The sequence below is a fragment of the Schistocerca serialis genome, chromosome 8, assembly GCF_023864345.2.
Source record: "Schistocerca serialis cubense isolate TAMUIC-IGC-003099 chromosome 8, iqSchSeri2.2, whole genome shotgun sequence".
In the NCBI taxonomy this organism is placed as follows: Eukaryota; Metazoa; Arthropoda; class Insecta; order Orthoptera; family Acrididae; genus Schistocerca; species Schistocerca serialis.
In genome coordinates, this window is record NC_064645.1 from 257,441,586 (window position 1) to 257,466,151 (window position 24,566).

General features: G+C 44.0%; 1 protein-coding gene across 1 annotated transcript in view; it reads left to right on the forward strand.

Moving 5' to 3' along the window:
* The window catches only part of LOC126416338 (ATP-binding cassette subfamily G member 4), a 220,934-nt gene that overhangs the window by 143,277 nt on the left and 53,091 nt on the right, over positions 1-24,566 (forward strand). Inside the window, exons 3-4 of the mRNA XM_050084009.1 lie at positions 7,072-7,261; positions 21,135-21,308. Coding sequence (XP_049939966.1) covers positions 7,072-7,261; positions 21,135-21,308 — 364 coding nt within the window. The remainder of the gene's footprint in view (positions 1-7,071; positions 7,262-21,134; positions 21,309-24,566) is intronic.

Here is a 24,566-nt window from a genome sequence, read left to right on the forward strand (position 1 = left end):
CACCAAATAAAAAATTTAAAAAAATAAAAATAAAAATTTATGTAACGATAAAATCGTCAGTTTCCAGTGGACGGTTTTTCAGAGAACTTCTGAGCAAATTCAGTACGTGGTGGAATATCCCTTTGCTTGGATGGAAACTGTGGTGTCACCACAAGACACCACACTTGCTAGGCTGTAGGCTTCAAATCGGCCGCGGTCCGTCAATACACATCGGACCCACTAGTCGACACTGTGGACGCTTGCAGACCGAGCGCCGCCACTCGGCTGGTCTTGCGAGACAAGCTAGCGCACTGCCTAGTTCTACAGCTGACTTTAATAGGAATGGTTCACTTGTTATAGCTTCAGAGATCTCATCTGCAGAGACGCTAGTTAGCATAGCCTTCAGCTAAGACAGCAGCTACGACCTAGCCAGGCGCCACATACAGTTTATGCATTGACAATTGATCTATATGTGTGAAGCAATCAGAATTGTAAAGAAGTATTCGCAGTTCAGTCTATAACTGCACTTGTAAATATTATTGTACAAAGTCAAGATCGACGTTCACCGCTGATGCTGAATTAAAGCTAAGTATTTAATTTTATTCCTGTCTACCAACTTTCTAATCACCTAAGATGTTCCCCATACATCCTGTCAAGTAAAGTTCATTGATCCTCACGTCAGCCTACGTGATCAAAGCGTGCTATTAACGGCCACACCTCGTGATCATACTAAGAGTCAAATTGCATGACTCAGCCGGGTCACCCTTTTCCCATGAGGCCCATAGTTTCTCCTCATACATACCAGAAACATAAATCTGCGCTCCAAATGGCGATTCTGTGCATGTCACGCAGACTTCGTGGTCGTTGTCGACGTCCAAAATCTGCTCGTTTCAATAGACCCAGACACGTTCCATTGCGTTCATGTCCGGGGAACAAGTAGGCCAACCAATTCTCGTGGTCCCAGCATGCTGAAGGAACATTTTCACGAGAACAATACGACGAGAACGCGAATTATCATCCATCAAGACGAAATTGTCACCCAAATGTTAATGATGTGATTGCTGAATCTCGTCCCTGTGTTGCAGAGCAGTGAGATTTGCCTCAAGAACCACGAGAGGCATACGGTGGGCCCATGTAATGCCACCCCAAGGCATCACTCCACCACCACTTTCTTAAACATGTTTGACATAGTGTTGGAGGCGCTCGATACTCCTGGGTTGTCTACAGACACATTGTCTCCGATTATCAGGGGACAAATAAATCCGAGTTTCGTTCGTAAACAACACACGACGCCAATCATAGGGCGTCCACTCTTCATGATTTCTCGCCCAACTGTAACAGAGCCCATGGTGTTGTATGACGTGGAACTTACCACTGTCGACGGAAATGGAAGCTCATATAACGTAATCGTCTGCTAAGAGTCTGATGCGATACATGACGTTGTGTAGGCTCTTCGAAAGTATAATTCGGTTGTGGAGCACTCAACCCACGGTCCCTTTGAAACATTGTATATGTAGATCATCTTGTACACCTGTCGAACGAGGAGAGCCAGTGTGGTGTAAGTCGTCAACACTACCTGTCAGCTGGAACCGATTCCGTGTCTTCACCACTTTACTTTGACTCCAGTGCATCACGCCGAGAAACTTCTCGGTTGACATGCCTTCTGCGCGTAACGTGATGATGCGGACCCGACCACTGATCGCAACTGTCCTTCGTGGCGTGACGGATGTTCACTTTACTGTTCCACAGACTTCTCTAATGCATCCCTGCCGGTGCTTTACTTTCAACTGAAGTGCTGCAATTCATTCTAGAGCGGCATTCTACCCGAAGGAAGTACTCATGGTAACCGTGTGTACGTTTGCAAACAATGTCGGAGGTGACCTTCCGACCGGTACATCGAGGCGATGAAAAACATTTGTTGATTCGCGTAGAAAGGAATTCACAAGAAAGCAACCGCGTTTCGTCCTGTCGTAAATCCATTTTTATCCTTTTAGAAAGCATGAACGATAAGTAAACTGAAGCCCTTTTTAGGGTTTCGTACCTCAGTCGGTAAAAATGGAACACTTATAGGATCATATTGCTGTCTTAACTTTTTGTACCTGGGGTTCACAATCATATAGAACTTTATAAAAGGCATCATATTTACGCCAGTGACTGTAACACTTTCTTCATTTCAAGATTGCAATTTCGGCCTTAGGCCATTATCAAGTGCAGATTACTATTACATAAATTCGTGACGCTGTTACATATTGCGAGCACACATATCCATATGTCATAAAACACCATAAGTACATAAGTGACTAGTGATGGGCTAAGGAACATGATTGTTTATAGACTATGTTGTTTTATGACAGCCGGCCGGTGTGACCGAGCGGTTATAAGCGCTTCAGTCTGGAACCGCGCGACAGCTACGATGGCAGGTTCGAATCCTGCCTCGGGCATGGATGTGTGTGATGTCCTTAGGTTAGTTAGGTTTAAGTAGGTCTAAGTTCCAGGGGATTGAGTCCCATAGTTCTCAGAGCCATTTGAACCATTTGTTTTATGACATATGGATATGTGTGCTCGCAATATGTAACAGCGTCACTAATGTATTTAATAGTAATGACAACGACATATAAATGTGTCAGCTCATTTTAAGTTGAGATGTCTGAAAGCCACAAAAATCTGCACTTGATAATGGCCTAAGGCCGAAATTGCAATCGTGAAATAAAGGAAGTGTTACAGTCACTGGCGTAAATATGATGTCTTTTACAAAACATTGCTGTCTGTTTGCCTGTCCACAAACTGACATAAAAACATGTAGGGTACGTCCCGTTGACCCTGAATTTGGCAAGCAGCAAGATTTCACTGTACGAGTAAGGGGAAAAACCGAAAATTGTTAAATTGTAATTATATTACATAAAAAATATCTTTCTTCCATTAGAATTGACATTACTTTCATCATTCGTAAAAGCGTAGTAGAAGAATCTTAGTGGATGCAAATATTAAATATAAGTCTTAGTCAGGTTTCAGTAAGTAAATTAAAAAATATTTTATTTAATCTTCTCTTTCTATATACTCTGAGGTCTCTACATGCACGTATACGGGTGGTCGTAGTACCGCTTACACAAAGTATAATGGGGCAGCGCATTGGCGAAGCTGTCATTTGTCAAGTGTATCATGTGAAAAGGTCTCAGACGTGATTAAGGCTTCACGACGGGAATTAGCAAACTTTCAACGCGAAATGGTAGTTGGAGCTAGACATATGGGATATTCGATTTCGGAAATCACACGCAGCATCACCTGCAGCGTATATCCTGAGCTCACGATCGTATCGATTGGACTCTAGACGACTGGAAAACGGTGGCCTCGTCATATGAGTCCCAATTTCAGTTGGTGAGGGTTGATGGTAGGAAACGAGTGTGGCGTAGACCCCATTAAACCAAGAACCCAAGTTGTCAACAAAGCACTGTGCACGCCAGTGGTGGACCCGTAATGATGCGGGCTGTGTTTACATGGAATGGACTGGATCCTCTGTTCTAACTGAATCGACCACTGACTGGAAATGATTCGGCTACAGTAGACCATTTGCAGCCATTCTTAAACTTAATTTTTATGGATGACAAGGTGCCACGTCAACGGGCCAAAACTGTTCGCAATTGGTTTGAAGAACATCGTGAACAATTCGAGCGAATGATTTGGCCATCCAGACCACCCGACAACGATCCCATCGAACATTTATAGGACCCAATCGAGACGTCAGTTTTTGTGCAAAACACTTTCGCAATTATGGACGGCTGTAAAAGCATGGCTCGATATATCTGTAAGAGACTTCTAACAACTTGTTGAGCCCATACTACGTCGATCTGCTCCACTACGCCAGGCAAAAGTAGGTCTTCCGAGGTACTGACTCCTCAGTGTATATAAACTGACGTCCCATGACACGGACTCTAAACTCCCCGAACCGATAACTTGCCAATATCTATATCCATAACAGGCAAAAATCGAAGAGATTCTCCATTTCCGGGATGGATGACGTATATATACCGATGAGCCAAAACATTTTGACTACCTGCTTAATAGCTCTTTTCTCCGTCTTTGGGACGAAATACATTATTAGTTCTGCGCAGTTTTTTCGTAGGTGTATGGAGTTATGCGACATTACATGTCTACGCACAGGTCATGTAATTTGCGTAAATAACGGGCCACTGGCTTGCGTACGCAGCGATAGCGCACGCCGGCCGCGGTGGTCTAGCGGTTCTGGCGCTGCAGTCCGGAGCCGCGCTGCTGCTACGGTCGCAGGTTCGAATCCTGCCTCGGGCATGGGTGTGTGTGATGTCCTTAGGTTAGTTAGGTTTAAGTAGTTCTAAGTTCTAGGGGACTTATGACCTAAGATGTTGAGTCCCATAGTGCTCAGAGCCATTTGAACCATTTTTTTTTTTTTTTTTTTTTTTTTTTGATAGCGCACGATAGTGACCCAGATTGATTCCCTAGGATTTACATTAGGCGAATTGGGTCGTCGAGACATCAACGTGAGTTTACTAAATGCTCCTCAAACCACTGTATCACAGTTCTGGCTCCGAGGTTGCTGAAAGATGACATCGCAAATGGGGAAGACATCAAGTATGAAGGGAAGCAGGTGGTTCGCAGCTGTCAGCAGGTCCCTTGCGAGCGCAGGAGAAAGTGTCCCGTAACACAATACTGCTCCCTCCAGCCTGCGTCCGAGGCACGCTGCACGTTTCGATCCACAGTTCACATCGATAACGGCTTATGTGGAGACGACAAATCGATCTAATTTAGTAAGCCTACACGCCTCCATTGACCGAAGGTCTTATCCCAATTGTCCCTTGCCCACTGCAATCGTAACTGACGATGTCGTTGTGTCGACATTTGAACAAGTATCGTGCTGTGCTGTAGAGCTCCATGTTCAACGATGTGGTCCGAAACACTTGCACGTGCACCAGCATTGTGTTCTTTCGGCGGAGATGAAACAGATCACCATCTATCCTACTCTACAGAGCACACAAGCCTCCAAACCCATGTTCTGCGAAGAGCGGTGCAACCATTTAACGCCTAGTGATAGTTTCACTGTCATTCTACCACTTTTCGTATGTGCTCACCACAGTAACATGTGAACATTCGACCAGCTTCCCGTTTTCGAAGTACTCGTTCACAGGCTCTGCTCCTCCTCAAAGTCGGTTATACAATTAGATTTTTCCATTTGCAGCTCACATCTTCGCTAGGGGGATCCCCTCTCCGTGTCTGCTTCACTTACATACACTAAAGGCCATTAAAATTGCTACACCACGAAGATGACGTGCTACAGACGCGAAATTTAACCGACAGGAAGAGGATGCTGTGATATGCAAATGACACGCTCTGCAGAGCATTCACACAAGGTTAGCGCCGGTCGCGACACCTACAACGTGCTGACATGAGGAAAGTTTCCAACCGATTTCTCATACACAAACAGCAGTTGACCGGCGTTGCCTGGTGAAACGTTGTTGTGATGCCTCGTGTAAGGAGGAGAAGTGCGTACCATCACGTTTCCGATTTTGATAAAGGTCGGATTGTAGCCTATCGCGATTGCGGTTTATCGTATGACGACATTGCTGCTCGATGGTCGATATCCAATGACTGCTAGGAGAATATGGAATCGGTGGGTTCAGGAGGGTAATACGGAACGCCGTGCTGGATCCCAACGACCTCGTATCACTAGCAGTCGAGATGACAGGCATCTTATCCGCATGGTTGTAACGGATCGTGCAGCCACGTCTCGGTCCGTGAGTCAACAGATGGGGACGTTTGCAAGACAACAACCATCTGCACGAACAGTTCGACGACGTTTGCAGCAGCATAGACTATCAGCTCGGAAGACCATGGCAGCGGTTACCCTTAACGCTACATCACAGACAGGAGCGCCTGCGATGGTGTACTCAACGACTAACCTGGGTGCACGAATGGAAAACGTCATTTTTTCGGATGAATCCAGGTTCTGTTTACAGCATCATGATGGTCGCATCCGTGTTTGGCGACATCGCGGTGAATGCACATTGGATGCGTGTAATCGTCATCGCAATACTGGCATATCACCCGGCGTGATGGTATGGGGTGCCACTGGTTACACGTCTCGGTCACCTCTTGTTCGCATTGGCGGCACTTTGAACAGTGGACGTTAGATTTCAGATGTGTTACGACCCGTGGCTCTACCCTTCATTCGATTCCTACGAAATCCTACATTTCAGCAGGATAATGCACGACCGCATGTTGCAGGTCCTGTAAGGGCCTTTCTGGATACAGAAAATGTTCGACTGCTGCCCTGGCCAGCACATTCTCCAGATCTCTCAACAACTGAAAGCATCTTGTCAATGGTGGCCGAGCAACTGGCTCGTCACAATACGCCAGTCACTACTCTTGATGAACTGTGGTATCGTGTTGAAGCTGCACTTATACACGCCAGCCGAGCTCTGTTTGACTCAATTCAATTATTCAAATGTGTGTAAAATCTTATGGGACTTAACTGATAAGGTCATCAGTCCCTAAGCTTACACACTACTGAACCTAAATTATCCTAAGGACAAACACACACCCATGCCCGAGGGAGGACTCGAACCTTCGCTTTTACCACCCGCCCAGTCTATGACTGCAGCCCCTAGACCGCTCGGCTAGTCGCGGTCTGACTCAATTCCCAGGCGTATCAAGGCCGTTATTACGGCCAGTGGTGGTTGTTCTGGGTACTGATTTCTCAGGATCTATGCACCCAAATTGCGTGAAAATGTAATCAAATGTCAGTTCTAGTATAATATATCTGTCCAATAAAACCCGTTTATCATCTGCATTTCTTCTTGGTGTAGCAATTTTAATGGCCAGAAGTGCACTTCTGTTGTCGCGTCACGTGCCCGCAACGCTACCAGGCGGCATCCAACGTCGCGATGGGCAGTGGTCGTAATGTTTTAGCTTATAAGAATATATAAATAATTGATTTTGTACGGAACTCTCGATGCGTGAGTTTGACTCATGCTGGCCAGTTTTATCCCATCTTTTTTTCTTTGGTCTTCGTGACATGCTCGGATGATGGGGACCCGGTTTCGACTCCCGCTCGTCGTGTTGCAGACTGACTGGCGTGACGGGCTCGGTGCTGGTGAACGGCGTGGAGCGACAGCTGGACGAGTTCCGCAGGCTGTCCTGCTACATCACGCAGGACGACCGGCTGCAGGAGCTGCTCACCGTGCACGAGAACATGCTCGTCGCCGCGGACCTCAAGCTGGGCGAGGACACCGACCTCAGCGAGAAGGCGCAGATCGTGAGTACCGCGCCCCAATACCAGCAGTCAGACATTGCGGAATGAACACTACAAGACACCGAAAATCCTTTATCCGACAGTGATTCGTATTCGCCGCCGGGCAGCAGTATCGGGTCTGAGATACTGTGCTTAGCAACAGATAACAGGAGAACAGCTGTAAATGCGTGTATGTACGCGCTGCACTCGACGAAGGGGGCACACATTGTACCTTAGACCAGCGTTTCTTAACTGCCGAGTCCGCGACACATTGGTGTGTAGCGAATACATGTACGGTGTATCACGTGACTTTTCATGTCTTCTAACGTTCCGCAGATAAAATATTAAGAACATAAAAAATTTATCGACGTTTGTTGGAGTAATAAATTGTAAAACGTGTCTCATAGTCGTTCCATAATATAAAAAATTTAAATAAGATGCTTTTTAATATAACACATTTTCAAAATGAACTAAAAACTATAAAATACTTTGTCCTATCCCCATACAGATTCCTAACCCCATATATATAGTCCTGAAAATTTGTGACTTCTTAAATTATGAAAATACTTGTAGATTTTAAAACGTGAAAGGTAGGCCGCATGCATACATGACAGTAAGGAGATGAACTATTAATGCACAATTTACGTTTTAGTATTAGTAATAGTAGTAGTAGCTTTATTCATCCGTAGATCTCTTACTACAAGGATATAGGACATGTCAAAGTATTTATAAGTTAAGACCAATTTGAAATAAGCTAATTCGTATACACATACATTTACAGATTTCCAGTTAGAGACAATCATTAGATTTACTACTGTTATACAATACTTTTAAAAAAAAACGTATTAAATAATGTAATGCCACACTGTTCACTCATATCTAACTATCAGTCACTTCACACACTATTCACTCAAACGCACACACACACTGTTGATCTCTGTGGCATTTTCAGTACAGCAACTTTCCATTTGCAATCCTGAGAAACTGGGTCAGCATACCTCTATAATGTGTGAGATGTTGTGCTCAGGAAGAGGAAGAGTTGTTAGTATTGTGCTATGCATAGCTTGGGGGTAAATATTTATAGAAAAGGAAAAAAGAAGGAAAAAACATAGTGTGAAGGTGTTATGTGGAATGTTGTATGTTTCATTATTGTATGTGCCAACGTTTTTCGTATTAAATTCTACAACTATTTTCAAAGCAACTACAAATTCACAAGCACAGATTTTCTGGATTATCTGTCTGGAGTTAGGATTCTGTATTGGGCTAGGAGAAATTATTTCACAGCTTTTAGTCCATTTTAAAAACGTGTTACACTTTAAAAAATTACTTTAATAATTACTTTCTACATTTCAGTTCCATGTGTGTCAAATTTTTCAATCGATCTGAAACATTTTGATTAGATTACAACAGGACATATGGTGAATTTCAGTCTTGTTTCAGGTTCTCGTTACCTGAGTCAGTCAGTACGTTGCTTCCTTCTGCGATTAACTCACGCAAAGATCTTGAAGAAAGAAATAAGAGGGAATCGATACCACACAGGAACTTATTAGCAATCGTTGTTATCAAGAAACATTCGCAAGTGGTACAGGAAAAGGGGAAATTGCAGTAGTACACGAAGTAGCCTCCGCCACACAGCAGACAAGAAAGTTTGCTAGTATTGCATTATCATCCAGTTCTGAGTATTGTTGAAAGTTGTGAGGCTCTAGCTCACCGAGAAGTTTAAATTCGATTGCAAAATTTGTACGGAACAAACAGGCAAGAAAGCGATCAGGTAAAAAGAGTTTAAAATGTACTGTATGTACTTTGAGTTTTCTTAGTTGCATCTAAGAAAAAAATTCATATTTAGGGGCGTCGCGAAAGTTTGAAACATACTTTGCTCTGTTCCAAAGAAAAAAAGGTTTGATAACTGCGGCCTTAGCGCACTGGTACATACAAGCAAAGCATTGCCTCTATCGCTCCCGCGCTAAGTTTCGAAACCAACATCTAAGTCACCTGTCGAAGTGAAAAAAGTGGAGTGTCTCTCATTAATTCATATGTAAAGAGGAGCTGACAGTTACAATTTCAGGACAGAAAGAAGCTCAGCATCGGTCGTAATGTCATCTGTGTTTTATTGCAGACCTAGGTGTCAGCTAGCACTGCCCCTGTCGTCAGTGCTATAAATACAAAAGAAACACAGGAACCACACACGGAAAATGCAAACTAACCAAGAACCATAAGACACTTGTACAAAATACCTGTTGCACAATTATATGCCGTTATAGGTAGTCATGTAGACTCAGAATAGGTATGACAACACATATTGCTACATAAATTAGCATCAATCAAACAGTAGCTGCTCTTTACAAACCCGTACAGCTAACCTAGGTTTATGCCATATTTGACGTCCAACGTCCTCTATTTCCATTATCCAGATATTCAAAATTGGGTTAAGATTTTTTAATTTTTTGTACACCCTAAGAATAACAAGAATTCAAAATAATTATAGTAAAATATAATAAAGAGACATAAAAGCTATGAGACATAAAAACTAAAATAAGCATTGCGACAAATATAGCATTCATTATAGTGAAGTACATTACGCTGAATTAAAAGTTTTCTATAAAATATTAAAACGGGAGTAGCAAGCTGGTGTAAGAATTGTAATTGTCCGTTCTTTATTTTATTTTATAATCTAAATCTAATATAATCACGAGTACAAATGTACGTAGACAGTACGTAAAGAAATTTTGAAATCAGTTTCGTGGCTACCAAGTGAAACTGAAAAACAGTAAAATGTTTATAACATGCTCTGCAATAAAATATAGATCATATTACGATCGATGCTGACCTTCTTTCTGTCCTAGATTATGTTGCTGTAGTTACGTTATTCCTACGGCATCAAAGCTGATGAGTTATAACTTCTGTCATTTAGAGCTGGAATCCAGCAACGATTTTAATAGGTACACTATTTGTTTTGGTATTACACATGTTGTAGTACAGTTAACACAAGTTTTCCGAAATTTCACATAGTTCACTGCTTCCACTAAACTAAAAATAAAATACATTAGTTTGGCAGATAGCATTTAGTTTTCTGAAGATTTCTGAATAATATAAGTGGAATGTTTTATCGTGCTTTCACAAGAAATAGCATCAGTTCTACCCATAGCGTCCGGTTTTACACAATATAGTGATTAATGTTCTGTGTCTTTTTCTTAATGCATTACACACACAGAAAAAATATCAAGATAAGAAGCATAACGTATTAAAAAATGGTAACTACAGAGAAAACGCTTCTGTGAGTTGGATAGTATCCTGCTATCTTCTCAAAATCTTCATCATTTATTGAGTTTTAGATCTGAGGGTCAACATACATGTGTAATGACCCTTATCATTCAAATACACTCCTGGAAATTGAAATAAGAACACCGTGAATTCATTGTCCCAGGAAGGGGAAACTTCATTGACACATTCCTGGGGTCAGATACATCACATGATCACACTGACAGAACCACAGGCACATAGACACAGGCAACAGAGCATGCACAATGTCGGCACTAGTACAGTGTATATCCACCTTTCGCAGCAATGCAGGCTGCTATTCTCCCATGGAGACGATCGTAGAGATGCTGGATGTAGTCCTGTGGAACGGCTTGCCATGCCATATCCACCAGGCGCCTCAGTTGGACCAGCGTTCGTGCTGGACGTGCAGACCGCGTGAGACGACGCTTCATCCAGTCCCAAACATGCTCAATGGGGGACAGATCCGGAGATCTTGCTGGCCAGGGTAGTTGACTTACACCTTCTAGAGCACGTTGGGTGGCACGGGATACATGCGGACGTGCATTGTCCTGTTGGAACAGCAAGTTCCCTTGCCGGTCTAGGAATGGTAGAACGATGGGTTCGATGACGGTTTGGATGTACCGTGCACTATTCAGTGTCCCCTCGACGATCACCAGTGGTGTACGGCCAGTGTAGGAGATCGCTCCCCACACCATGATGCCGGGTGTTGGCCCTGTGTGCCTCGGTCGTATGCAGTCCTGATTGTGGCGCTCACCTGCACGGCGCCAAACACGCATACGACCATCATTGGCACCAAGGCAGAAGCGACTCTCATCGCTGAAGACGACACGTCTCCATTCGTCCCTCCATTCACGCCTGTCGCGACACCACTGGAGGCGGGCTGCACGATGTTGGGGCGTGAGCGGAAGACGGCCTAACGGTGTGTGGGACCGTAGCCCAGCTTCATGGAGACGGTTGCGAATGGTCCTCGCCGATACCCCAGGAGCAACAGTGTCCCTAATTTGCAGGGAAGTGGCGGTGCGGTCCCCTACGGCACTGCGTAGGATCCTACGGTCTTGGCGTGCATCCGTGCGTCGCTGCGGTCCGGTCCCAGGTCGACGGGCACGTGCACCTTCCGCCGACCACTGGCGACAACATCGATGTACTGTGGAGACCTCACGCCCACGTGTTGAGCAATTCGGCGGTACGTCCACCCGGCCTCCCGCATGCCCACTATACGCCCTCGCTCAAAGTCCGTCAACTGCACATACGGTTCACGTCCACGCTGTCGCGGCATGCTACCAGTGTTAAAGACTGCGATGGAGCTCCGTATGCCACGGCAAACTGGCTGACACTGACGGCGGCGGTGCACAAATGCTGCGCAGCTAGCGCCATTCGACGGCCAACACCGCGGTTCCTGGTGTGTCCGCTGTGCCGTGCGTGTGATCATTGCTTGTACAGCCCTCTCGCAGTGTCCGGAGCAAGTATGGTGGGTCTGACACACCGGTGTCAATGTGTTCTTTTTTCCATTTCCAGGAGTGTATAATGACCCTTATCATTCAAATACTAATATTTAGACACAGTAAACACTCTCAAGTAGAAGACTGTTTGTATCTGGTTGGTAACGACATCTCATCTTAACCGAGCCTCTAAATTCACTAACTTACTTTCGAAAAGTGTGTAATGCTTTTAAACAACTTTACCTGTAGAACGAAATATTACTTCTTCTAAGACATATTCGGTTGCAACCAATCGCTGAACAACATTTCACCACAGGAATAAAGAAATGAATTGTACAGTATCCCATAAGTCGTCTGCAAATCGATCGAGATGTTGGTTTTAATATAGTGACGTCGTGCTTGGCTTATATCACCTCCGGCCTAACCTCGTACTCCCTCCATGCTCCGTCTGCTGAACCACGAGGAACTGTTATTACTTCAGACTCCATATGGATACTGCTGCTTGGCACCAAATCTGATTCACTGACAGATGCAGGAGAAATTTTTGGGGAACCACGACAACATGACAAATATTCATCTACATACATACTCCGCATGCCGCCACACAATGCATGATGGAAGTACGTTTACAGTTACTTGACATTTCGTTTCCTGTTCCACTTGCAAATGAAGCGAAGGAAAAACGACTATCTATACGCTTCTGTAGAACACTTAGTTTCCCATATTTTCTCTTCGCTGTCCTTACGCGATATATACGTTGACAGCAGCAGAATCGTTCTGCCGCCATCTGTAAATGCCGGTTCTCTAAATTTTCTCGTCTCCATAGTGTTTCGTGAAAACAACGTCGTCTGTTCTATAGGGATTCATATTTGAGCCTACGAAACATCTGTCATACTCGAATGTTGATCGAACACACTGGTAACAAATTTAGCAGCATGTCTCTGATCTACTTCGACGTTTTTCTTTAATTCGACCTTTTGGGGATCCGAAAAACTCGATCAGTACTCAAGAAAATGTCGCACTCGTGCTCTGTACGCGGCTCCCCTTTTAGGGATGAGCTACAATCTCATAAAATTCTCCCAATGAAACGGAGTCGACTAGTCGCTTTCCCTACGACCTTTCTTACGAACTCGTTTTGTTTCATAACGCTTTACAACGCTATGCCCAGATATTTGATTTTACAGAATTACATTTCCTGCTGATGTGCATTAATTACATTTTTCTACAGATAGAGCAAGGTGCCATTCATCACACCAAACAGAAATTTTCTCGAATAAGGCAACACACTTACTAGACCTCTTACTTTAGGAAGGAAAAAGAAGTAAGATATCAGCGCATAAATTTGGGCCATAATTCTGATAACAGACAGACAGCTGCCTGCCCGAAAGTGCGTAGAGATCGAAGAGACGGCCGGCCGATGTGGCCGAGCGGTTCTAGGCGCTTCAGTCTGGAACCGCGCGACCGCTACGGTAATAGGTTCACATCCTGCCTCGGGCATGGATGTGTGTGATGTCCTTAGGTTAATTAGGTTTAAGTAGTTCTAAGTTCTAGGGAACTGATGACCTCAGAGCCATTTTTTGAGATAGAAGAGACATAATCTCTTTACAGGTACAGGCTCAACAAAGGTGCGAGAGTGACACCGAGGGTGTTGCCGAACTGGGAGGTTTTAGAAAGACCATTTGCCGTTTTATTCAAGTACGTGTCAATGTTAGACTACCCACGACGTGGTCATGTCACATAAGAGCGCGAAAGAGGAGAGCTAAAGGAACATAAACACCCTTCGCTGCTTCGGATCACGTTCAGATTTCGTGTAATGGGTTTGAACGGTCTCTAGTGGTTCCACCTTGCACGCTAGAACAAAAATTGTGTCCGCGATACACTCCAAAGTGGTCAGATTACTCGATGGTGTTGCAACCTCACGATGTTCTCAAAGAAGTGTTGAATCGTGCCAGCAGTCTCAAAGATTGTTAATAACGTCGTTCCGTTGCACATCGAATTGCAGAGTGTCGTATTCGACCGCAAAATGTGTGTAAATGAAATACTCTCAAGAAGCGGAGGTTCCATTGACGGCCTTTATGCCACCTCCTGCGGCCTTTTCTTTTCGATTCGGCGGTGTATCTGAAATGTTTCCCTCGGCCACCCATAAGAATAACATGCGATTTCAACGCTGGGCTTCACCGTTCTAACCTCCATGACAGGAGCGTCAAAAGCAGAGGTGAAATGCGGGTAAGTGGGTGTGTGGCGACCTTCACATTGAGTGACACGCCCATCGTGACGTTGGGCAGAATGGTGGGGAAAATTTGGTGCGAAAGTAACATCATTACCTCACCTAATACCCTACTTGAACTTCTGAGATCTGGCCTTTTTTCTCTTGTGTCGACGCCTTGCTGTTCGAAGCGTCGATGAGCCCAAGAGCGACATCGCAAGGTTTCACACTTTTTCACCATTACAGCAGAGGTTTCTTCGCACCTTCGAGCCAAATTTCAAACTTATGGGTCGCACTGGGAAACAATTACTAGGTTTCAAAAAAGTAATCCTTCAGCTGATTTGCACATTGTATGTATTTTGAGGCTCGTAACTAACGGCGCGAAAATTACACTGACTATATTCATCGATTGTTCGAGAATGACCAACATACTTTACTGATAATTTCAAATCTTTTAGAAGCATTATCTTGCTAACACCTCCCACGAAACAATGAAAGGAAAAAAAATTATCATTTACATTTTCGCTGTGTATGCAATAAAAATTCAGCACCAGGGACGCTGTTTTAATTTCGTACTTCTTTTCTATTTCCATTTATATACGCAACATACATACCACTAAACGTACCTGCAACATTATATCATCATATGACACATTGCTCAGGACGTGGCATAAACATTATCATGCGTGATACGGGTGTTTTATATATGGAAGTACGATTCATTAAACAATCGGGGTCTTGGTGGGGATGGGGGGGGGGGGGGGAAGGGGGGGGGATATTACTGGTGATGGCACATTTCGATATTCGAACTGAGAAACTGTCCGCCTGCGGTTACCATCAGAAACTTTAATGATGTGATACAGAGTTTGTAAACGCATCCGTCAATGCACATGATGCAATTCACTTGTATACCTTAGTCCATGCTTCGACCGTTCATCGTCGGTTTCTGAAACTGCCTTAAACTCCGTACCCTATTACTTCACATGTGGCACAGTGCAATTTTATAATTTTGCTGATTTATTTTAACTTCGTTGCTTAAGGACCTTCCTGTCATCATATCGTCATTTATCCTAACAGGGAAAACTCGATGGCGCCCTCTTTCCGTGAATCGTCTAAACTTTTTTTCTTTTTCGTTGGTGTATCGTATAGTGATACTTTTGTGCAGCATTGAACCGCTGCGCTTGGTCTCGTACATGAGCAGTTATAATCCCAGTCAGCTGAGGGCTGCGTTGTTGACCCTGGAGGAGTTGAATACCTCTAATGGACGCAATCACTGCTGACCCAAGACACTGTAGGCCGTGAGAAAACCGGTGCGTTAACGCATGGAGATGTGGACTCTAATACGTATCGTGGGCTGGAATGGCTACGATCAAATGATATAGAATGTTATGGTCGTGCCTTCTCCATACCGTAAGATACTGCCACTCGATCACATCGCTAAACGACACCAAGGCCAAGTGCAACGACATTCTGTTCGAATCAATAATGCAGTAGGATTGCTATCGTTCTGGAATTGGAAGCTATGTTTTATTCAGTTAAGGTGCGAGATTCGCATTCGGAAGGATTGCGTTTCAAATCTTTATCTTGGCAAACAGATTTAGGTTGCTTTTTCTGAATCAATTCTGCTAAATGCTTATGTGTTTCCTCTGAATAGTCCACCGCCAATTCCATGTCTCAATTCAGTGCAACAATCTGTAATGTTCACGTTCTCAACACACTACGATTCTACCTTGTTTTATTTCGCGATTTTTTTTTCTTTTGCAACTGCTCATCATCGTACATCCATATTACAGAACAGTTGCAAAACATGATCACACTACATATTTCCATTTAGCGCTATTCCGAGTATTGTGTAGTGACGAAGCCTCCTTTATATTCATTTGGTTTATAGAAAGTTCTGGAAAATGCTGCTCAGCAGTGAACATTTTATTTATGCATCTACCGTCGTATCAAATGTTCAAATGTGTGTGAAATCTTATGGGACTTATCTGCTAAGGTCATCAGTCCCTAAGCTTACACACTACTTAACCTAAATTATCCTAAGGACAAACACACACACGCATGCCCGAGGGAGGACTCGAACCTCCATCATATCACTTTAGTACCAAATGCTGTCTCTAGACTTATATGACAATGAGCAGCCGAAACTGTGGCGGTAGGCATTTCTCTTTTTTTATTTTTTGACATCCATCCACCCCTACAGTCCGTTCTCACGCTCGCTAGATAACGCCCCCGCTATCACCTTCCTTCACCTGCACACGTACCTTCCTTAACTAAATTCTTCTTAAAATTAATTAAAATTCCTATTTCTTAAAACTGAAACCTTCTTCGTAAGAGGCTGTTATTATTTGATTTACCGTAATACTCGGTCTTCGGACAGTGACCATTTATTGCATTGAAGACACGTAAGAAAATGTGCGTGGCAAATGAAATGTTTTAAGCACCTAGTCCAATTGGTAGGTGCAGGTTTACATGGCACATTATAAAACAGACAATGCAATAAAAAGTAGCGAAGTCCTATTACTGAAAAGGCAGATTACAAAATATTCGAAAACACTAGCAGACTGTTCAAGGCAAGTGAATTGCCGTTAAATTTTGCAACGATTCACTGCTTACAATTCAGTATTTCTGATAATACTCGACAGGCTATAAAAACAATATGTTCAAACAACAAACTACAAGAATTAGAAATTATTAAGTGTTTTACACTGCAGATACATCACATCCTGAACTGGATAATTCACACCCTAGAATAAATGAAGCGCTGTATCATAGGTACGTTCCCAGTATGCTCGAATATTACAATGTACAAATGAGAAACTAATGTAGTCAGCATATTTCCAGTCATTAATGAGTTACTGAATCATATTTATTTAAACTCAGCTAACAGGAATAGTATTTTTCTGAATAGAAAAGTGTAGGCATCGTCAAAGAACTTAATATTATGAGAACTGTTCCTGAATACGTGTATTCATTAACGTACTTTTGGTTAACGATACCTTACTTTTTTCCAAAAATTGTGCAAAGACTGAATATAATATTAGAACCAAAAACTATCTCCACAAAGGCTTCCATGTTTTAATATAGCATGTTCTGTCCTTAGAAACATATGTTGTTGCGCTGATACAAAAACAAAAATGTTGCTTAATTTGCGTAGTTTCAGTCTTTGTTGTGTTTTATGCGATAGTACAGCCAAGCAACGTGTTTATTCAGTGAACAGAACATATGAGAATATTGTATAGAGTAAATAAACATGTTTATTACACGAATATTTTTAAGGATCTTAGAATTTTTACACACATTTACCTATACATTTACTACTTGGTGGTTTGTGTTGCTGATTGTACAATGACAAGACATAAAAGGTAATTCTCTTGTAGATCTTGTCCCCTTGTGTAGAGGTCTGAATGGAGTTTTGTACTCTCGTAGAAAGATAGTCAACAATCTCCTAACATAAAGCATGAAATTCAAAAGTAATTCATGAACATACTGTGTTTAAATATATCAGGTTGTGGTTGTGGTACACAGTCATGTAGAACTTTTTAAAAGACATCATATTCGTCATAGACTACAGAAATTATTTATTTTCACTGTTACAACTTTGGCATTAAGGCCATTATCAAATGGCTTACAGCAAAATATGGTACTTGAGCACATGTCGAACTTTAAAAATCCTATGAAATGTGCAAATGTCATCTTCGTATCTGGTCCTTTTAACTGTACTCGTGAAGTATGTAGTCTCGCACTCGTTTAATGTTGCTGTATTTTTACAGTTAAGAGGCTCAGATACGATGATGTTACGTGTACACGTCAAAGCATTTTTAAAGTTTGACCTGTGCTCAAGCGCAATCTTTTGCAGTATGTCACTTGATAATGGCCTTCAGGCCGAAACTGCTACAGTGGAAATAAATATTCGATACAGTCGCTACTGGGTTTTAGTTGTGTATGTGAATCAAAGTTATGATACTTGTGTTATTTCGTATCCTTCGTGGTGTTGCAATTTTAATTGAAAGTGTTGTAACTGTATATAGGGTGTCCCAGAAGAAATGGTCAATATCCAGCGATGTGACATGAACGATCATTCGAAGCAAGAAAGTGTAGCAAACGTGTGTCTAAAATATATACCTCACTTCTTCATTTTCGATACTATGAAAGAAATCTGTACTATGGCAAAGTGTTTGATTTCCATTTTTGAGAGGTGGTAGTAAGGACCATAGCAAGAAAAAAATGCCCAGTAAACATCGCATCTAAAGTGCATACCTTAACAGCTGTGTGCCCTCGTTCAACTTCGCTAATGTGGAATACATCACTTCTAGTAAACAAGTGCTCATAGCCCTTAAGGTACGCGTTATAGAGCCCACGTTTACTGGACTTTTTTGTTGTTGTTTTGGCCCAGACTCAATAGAAATGAGAACTCCGTCCTAACAGGCTTCGGAAGGCCCTACCGTTAACGGCCGACCACAGTGTCATCCTCAATACACTGAGGTGTGCAAAGTCATGAGATACCTCGCAATATCGTGTTGGGCCTATTTTTTTCCCGGTGCAGTGCAGCAGTTCGACGTACCATGGACTCAACAAGTGGTTGGAAGTGGCCTAAGGAAATATTGAGCCATGGTGCCTCTATAGCCTCCCATAATTGCGACAGTGTTACCAGTGCAGAATTTTGTGCAAGAACTGACTTCTTGACTGTGTCCCATTGATGTTCTACGGGATTCGTGTCAGGTGATATGGGTGGTCAGTTTAGTCGCTAGAATCGTCTAGAATATTCTTCAAACCATTTGCGAACAGCTGTGACCTGGTGACATGGTACATTGTCATCCATAATGGTTTAGGAACATGAAGTCCATGAAGGGCTGCAAATGGTCTCCAAGTAGCCGAACCATTTCCAGTCAAAGATCGGTTCAGTTGGACCAGAGAACCCAGTCCATTCCATGTGATGCCCACATCATTATGGTCCCACCACCAGCGTAAACAGTGCTCCGTTGACAATTTGGATTCATGGCTTCATGGGATCTGTGCCACGCTCGAACCCTACCATCAACACTTACCGTCTGAAACCGGGATTCATCTGACGAGGCCACGGTTTTCCAACCGTCTAGGGTCCAAGCGATGTGGTCACAATGCCAGAAGAGGCTCTGCTGGCGATGTCGTGCTGTTCGCAAAAGCCACTCGCGTCGGTCGTCTGCTGCCACAGCCCATTACGCTCAATTTCGCCGCACTATCCTAATGAATACGTTTGTCATACGTCCCACATTCGTTTTTGCGGTTATTTCATGTAGTGTTACTTGTTTATCTGCACTGACAACTCTACGCAGACGCCGCTGCTCTCGGTCGTTAAGTGAAGGCCGTCGGCCACTGCGTTGTCGGTGGTGAGAGGTAAATGCGTGAAATGTGGCAGTCTCGGCACAGTCTCGACACTGTAAATCTCGGAATACTGCATTCGCAAAAAATTTTCCGAAACAGAATATCCCCTGCACCCAGTTCCATCGACCAATCCGCGTTCAAAGTCTGTTACTTCCCGTCGTGCGGCCATAATCACGTCGGAAACCTTTACACGTGAATCACCTGAGAGCAAATGACAGTTCCGCCAATGCACTGTCCTTTTATAGCTTGTACACACGATACTACCGTCATCTGGATATGTGCATACCGCTATCTCATGACTTTTGTCAGCTAAGTATATACGCGGATATGTAGAAGGACGTTAGCACATTGCTCTCCCATCCCTTGCCAGCTTTCGTGGCTAGAGCCGCTACTTCTCAGACATGGAGCTCCTCAACTGGCCTCACAAGGGCTGAGTGAACCCCACTTCCTAACAACGCTCGGAAAACGCGGACGGACACGCATGCGAATGATAGTAAAGCCCGACAGCGCTTGACGTCGGTGATCTGACAGGGACTGGTGTTGCCACTGCGGCAAGACCGTTGGCTCTGGTCCACGCTACCACCTTTCCAAATATAGAAAGCAAAGAGCTTACAGTAGAATACATTTGTTTCACAGTGTCGAAGATGAAGTGTTCATAGCTCTAATGGAATGCATTTTACAGCCCATGTTGTTGTTGTGGTCTTCAGTCCTGAGACTGGTTTGGTGCAGCTCTCCATGCTACTCTATCCTGTGCAAGCTCCTTCATCTCCCAGTACCTACTGCAACCTACATCCTTCTGAATCTGCGTAGTGTATTCATCTCTTGGTCTCCCTCTACGAATTTAACCCTCCACGCTGCCCTCCAATGCTAAATTTGTGATCCCTTGATGCCTCAGAATATGTCCTAACAACCGGCCCCTTCTTCTAGTCAAGTTGTGCCACAAACTTCTCTTCTCCCCAATCCTATTCAATACCTCCTCATTTGTTATGTGATCTACCCACCTAATCTTCAACATTCTTCAGTAGCACATTTCGAAAACTTCTATTCTCTTCTTGTTCAAACTATTTATCGTCCATGTTTCACTTCCACGCATGGCTACACTCCATACAAATACTTTCAGAAACGACTTCCTGACACTTAAATCTATACTCGATGTTAACAAATTTCTCTTCTTCAGAACGCTTTCCTTGCCATTGCCAGTCTACATTTTATATCCTCTCTGCTTCGACCATCATCAGTTATTTTGCTCCCCAAATAGCAAAACCCCTTTACTACTTTAAGTGTCTCATTTCCTAATCTAATTCCCTCAGCATCACCCGACTTGATTCGACTACATTCCATTATCCTCGTTTTGCTTTTGTTGATGTTCACCTTATATCCTCCTTTCAAGACACTGTCCATTCCGTTCAACTTCTCTTCCAAGTCCTTTGTTGCCCATATTTAGTAGAATTTGTCGCTTCGAATTATCACCGTTCCTGTCATATCCCTGAAATGGCCATTCGTCCTGGGACTCCCTATATTAATGAGTACCCGGGACATTTATGTTACCTGGTGTGTGGGTGTATACATAAGCTGTGCGCAAGTGTTTGTACGGCTGGGTGCTGTGCAGGTGGAGGAGACGCTGCGCACCCTGGGCCTGTGGGAGGCGCGCAAGACGCTGGCGGGGCGGCTGTCGGGCGGCCAGAAGAAGCGGATGTCCATCGCGCTGGAGCTCATCTGCAACCCGCTCGTCATGTTCCTCGATGAGCCAACCACCGGCCTCGACAGCTCCACGTGCGCCCAGGTCGGTACCCCGCTCTTTCTTAACACACCTAATGGCAGGTCTCGCGCGTGGCCCACAAAAAGAAAGAGACACAGAGCGAGAGAGAGAGAGAGAGAGACATTTGATTACCAAGGCACTAATTCAAGGTCCCGACCTTCTGTTCGTGGCCGACTGCGATGCCGCACGCTATTCCTGACGTTTTACTCATCTACCTTCAAAATAGTGTTGAGCAATCAGTGAATCGAGGATAGACAAGTTTCTAACCTTTTCTTTTATATATTACCATAAAAATTATAAAATTTAATGATGTTCAGCAAATCTCACAGACAATTTAATCTGGTTCCCTCCAGCAATTCTCAGTACCTTGAGAGACAAAAGATAAGTAATTAGAATTCCCTATCTACACATATTATAAAAAATTATGTCCATATACAGGGTGAGTCGCGTACACCGCCGGCCGCTGGTGGCCGAGCGGTTCTGGCGCTACAGTCTGGAACCGCGCGACCGCTACGGTCGCAGGTTCGAATCCTGCCTCGGGCATGAATGTGTGTGTTGTCCTTAGGTTAGTTAGGTTTAAGTAGTTCTAAGTTCTATGGGACTGATGACCTCAGATGTTAAGTCCCATAGTGCTCAGAGTCATTTTTTCGCGTACATCCCCTTTATTCCGGGGGCGATTGCATACATCGGTATGCGGTTTTCGGCGAATCATAGCGGACTAAGGGGCACATAATGTTGGTACATGCGCAATAATCACAACGTTTATATTGTCCGAGATAGTTAGGCAAGTACATGTTTTTAAATGGGACGCTATACTTTTTTTACCATCATTCGAACGGTCTGGAAAAGACGCGTATAATGATGTAACGCATGTTGCTATTGTGATTCAAACTTTGCTTAAAAGAGGGTGGATGAGGATTTACCTACGTAGCGTAGGCCGTGAATGCCGCATAGAGTACGGCATCTCGGCCCGCGGGTCGCGCGAGCCGTCTTTACGGTCTGCAGCCGCTTTCGACCGCCTCGACCTTCAATCGTACAATATTTCCCAGCGTCTTTTAAGCGAAGTTTGAATCACAATAGCAACATGCGTTACATCACTATACGCGTCTTTTAAAGAGCGTTCGAATTATGGAAAAAAAGTATAGCGTCCCATTTAAAAAACATGTACTTGCCTCATTATCTCGGTGATTATTGTTCATGTACCAAAGTATGTGCCCCATAGTCGGCTATGATTCGCCGAACACCGCTTGTCGATGCGTGCAATCGCTTCCGGAATAATGGGGGTGTTACGTCTTACGCGACTCGCCCTGTATACACTGAAGCACCAAAGAAACTGGGATAGGCATGCATACTCAAATACAGATATATGTAAACAGACAGCATACAGCGCTGCGAGCGGCAACGCCTATATAAGACAAGTGTCTCACGCAGCTGTTAGATCGATTACTGCTGCTACAATGGCAGGTTACCAAGATTTAAGTGAGTTTAAACGTGGCGATGGGACACAGTATCCTCGAGGTAGCGATGAAGTGGGGATTTTCCCATACGACCATTTCACGAGTGTATCGTGAATATCAGAAATGCGGTAAAACATCAAATCTCCGACATCAGTGCGGCAGGAAAAAGATCCTGCAAGAACCGGACCAACGACGACTGAAGAAAATCGTTCAACGTGACAGAAGGGCAAACCTTCCGCAAATTGCTGCATATTTCAATGCTGGGCCATCAACAAGTGTCAGCATACGAAACATTCAATGAAACATCATCGATATGGGCTTTCGGAACGGAACGTCAACTGGTGTACCCTTGATGACGGCACGACAGAGCTTTTTGCCTCGCTTGGACTCGTCAACACCGACATTGGCTCTTGATGACCGGAAACATGTTACCTGGTCGGACGAGTCTCGTTTCAAATTGCATCGAGCGGATGGACGTGGACGGGTATGGAGACCAGCTCATGAGTCCATGGACCCTGCAACTGGCGGAAACTCCGTAATTGTGTGTGTGTGTGTATTTGGGGGGGGGGGGGTGCAGTTGGAGTGATATGGACCCATGATACGTCTAAATACGACTCCGACACGTGACACGTACGTAAGCGTCCTGCCTGATCACCTGCATCCATTCATGACCATTGTGCATTCGGATGGACTTGGGCAATTCCAGCAGCACAATGCGGCATCCCACACGTCCAGAATTGCTACAGAGTGGTTCGAGGAACACTCTTCCGAGTTTAAACATTTCCACTGGCCACCAAACTCCCCAGACATGAGCATTATTGAGCATATCTGGGATGCCTTGAAACGTGCTGCTCAGAAGATATCTCCACCCCTCGTGCTCTTACGGATTTATGGACAGCCCTGCAGGATTGATGATGTCAATTCCCTCCAGACATTAGTAGATTCCATGCCACATCGCGTTGAGGTACTTCTGCGTGCTCGCGGGGTCGTACACATATCAGGCAAGTGTGGTGTCACCGCCAGAGACCACACTTGCTAGGTGGTAGCCTTTAAATCGGCCGCGGTCCATTAGTATACGTCGGACCCGCGTGTCGCCACTGTCAGTGATAGCAGACCGAGCGCCACCACACGGCAGGTCTAGAGAGACTGACTAGCACTCGCCCAGTTGTACAGCCGACTTTGCTAGCGAAGCTACACTGACCGATACGCTCTCATTTGCCGAGACGATAGTTAGCATAGCCTTCAGCTACGTCATTTGCTACGACCTAGCAAGGCGCCATAGCAGTTGATAATTAATATTATGAAGCATGTACCGTAACGAGAGATGTTCTACAATTGTGGATTAAAGTTAAGTATTACATCATCTACGTACTTTATTTGCAATTCTAAAGACATTGTCCTGTTCCAGACCTCACGCCAGTCAGCGTGTAATTAAACGCGTGCATTTCGGCCTCCTCTAGAAAAACAGTGTTGACTCTTCTGCCAACACTACAGCAAGTGTACCAGTTTCTTTGGCTCTTCAGTGTATTTATGTATGTACTGTATGTATGTTCCACACCTCCTTCTAAATCACGGGACCAATCGTACTTGGTACACGTATCACTTACCGTCTGCAAAGTATCGCTGTGGGCTAAGAACCACCTACCTATTAAAGCGGTGGGGATAGGGGTGAAAAAGCAGCGTAGTCCAAGACGCGCGATACGTGTACTTTGGTCATCCAGTACATGAGAATAAGAGCACTTAGATACTTACAACAGACTGTACACATAATTTCAAACCCTTTCTCGATGACGACCTCCACAAAATGATGAAAAGAAAAAAGTTT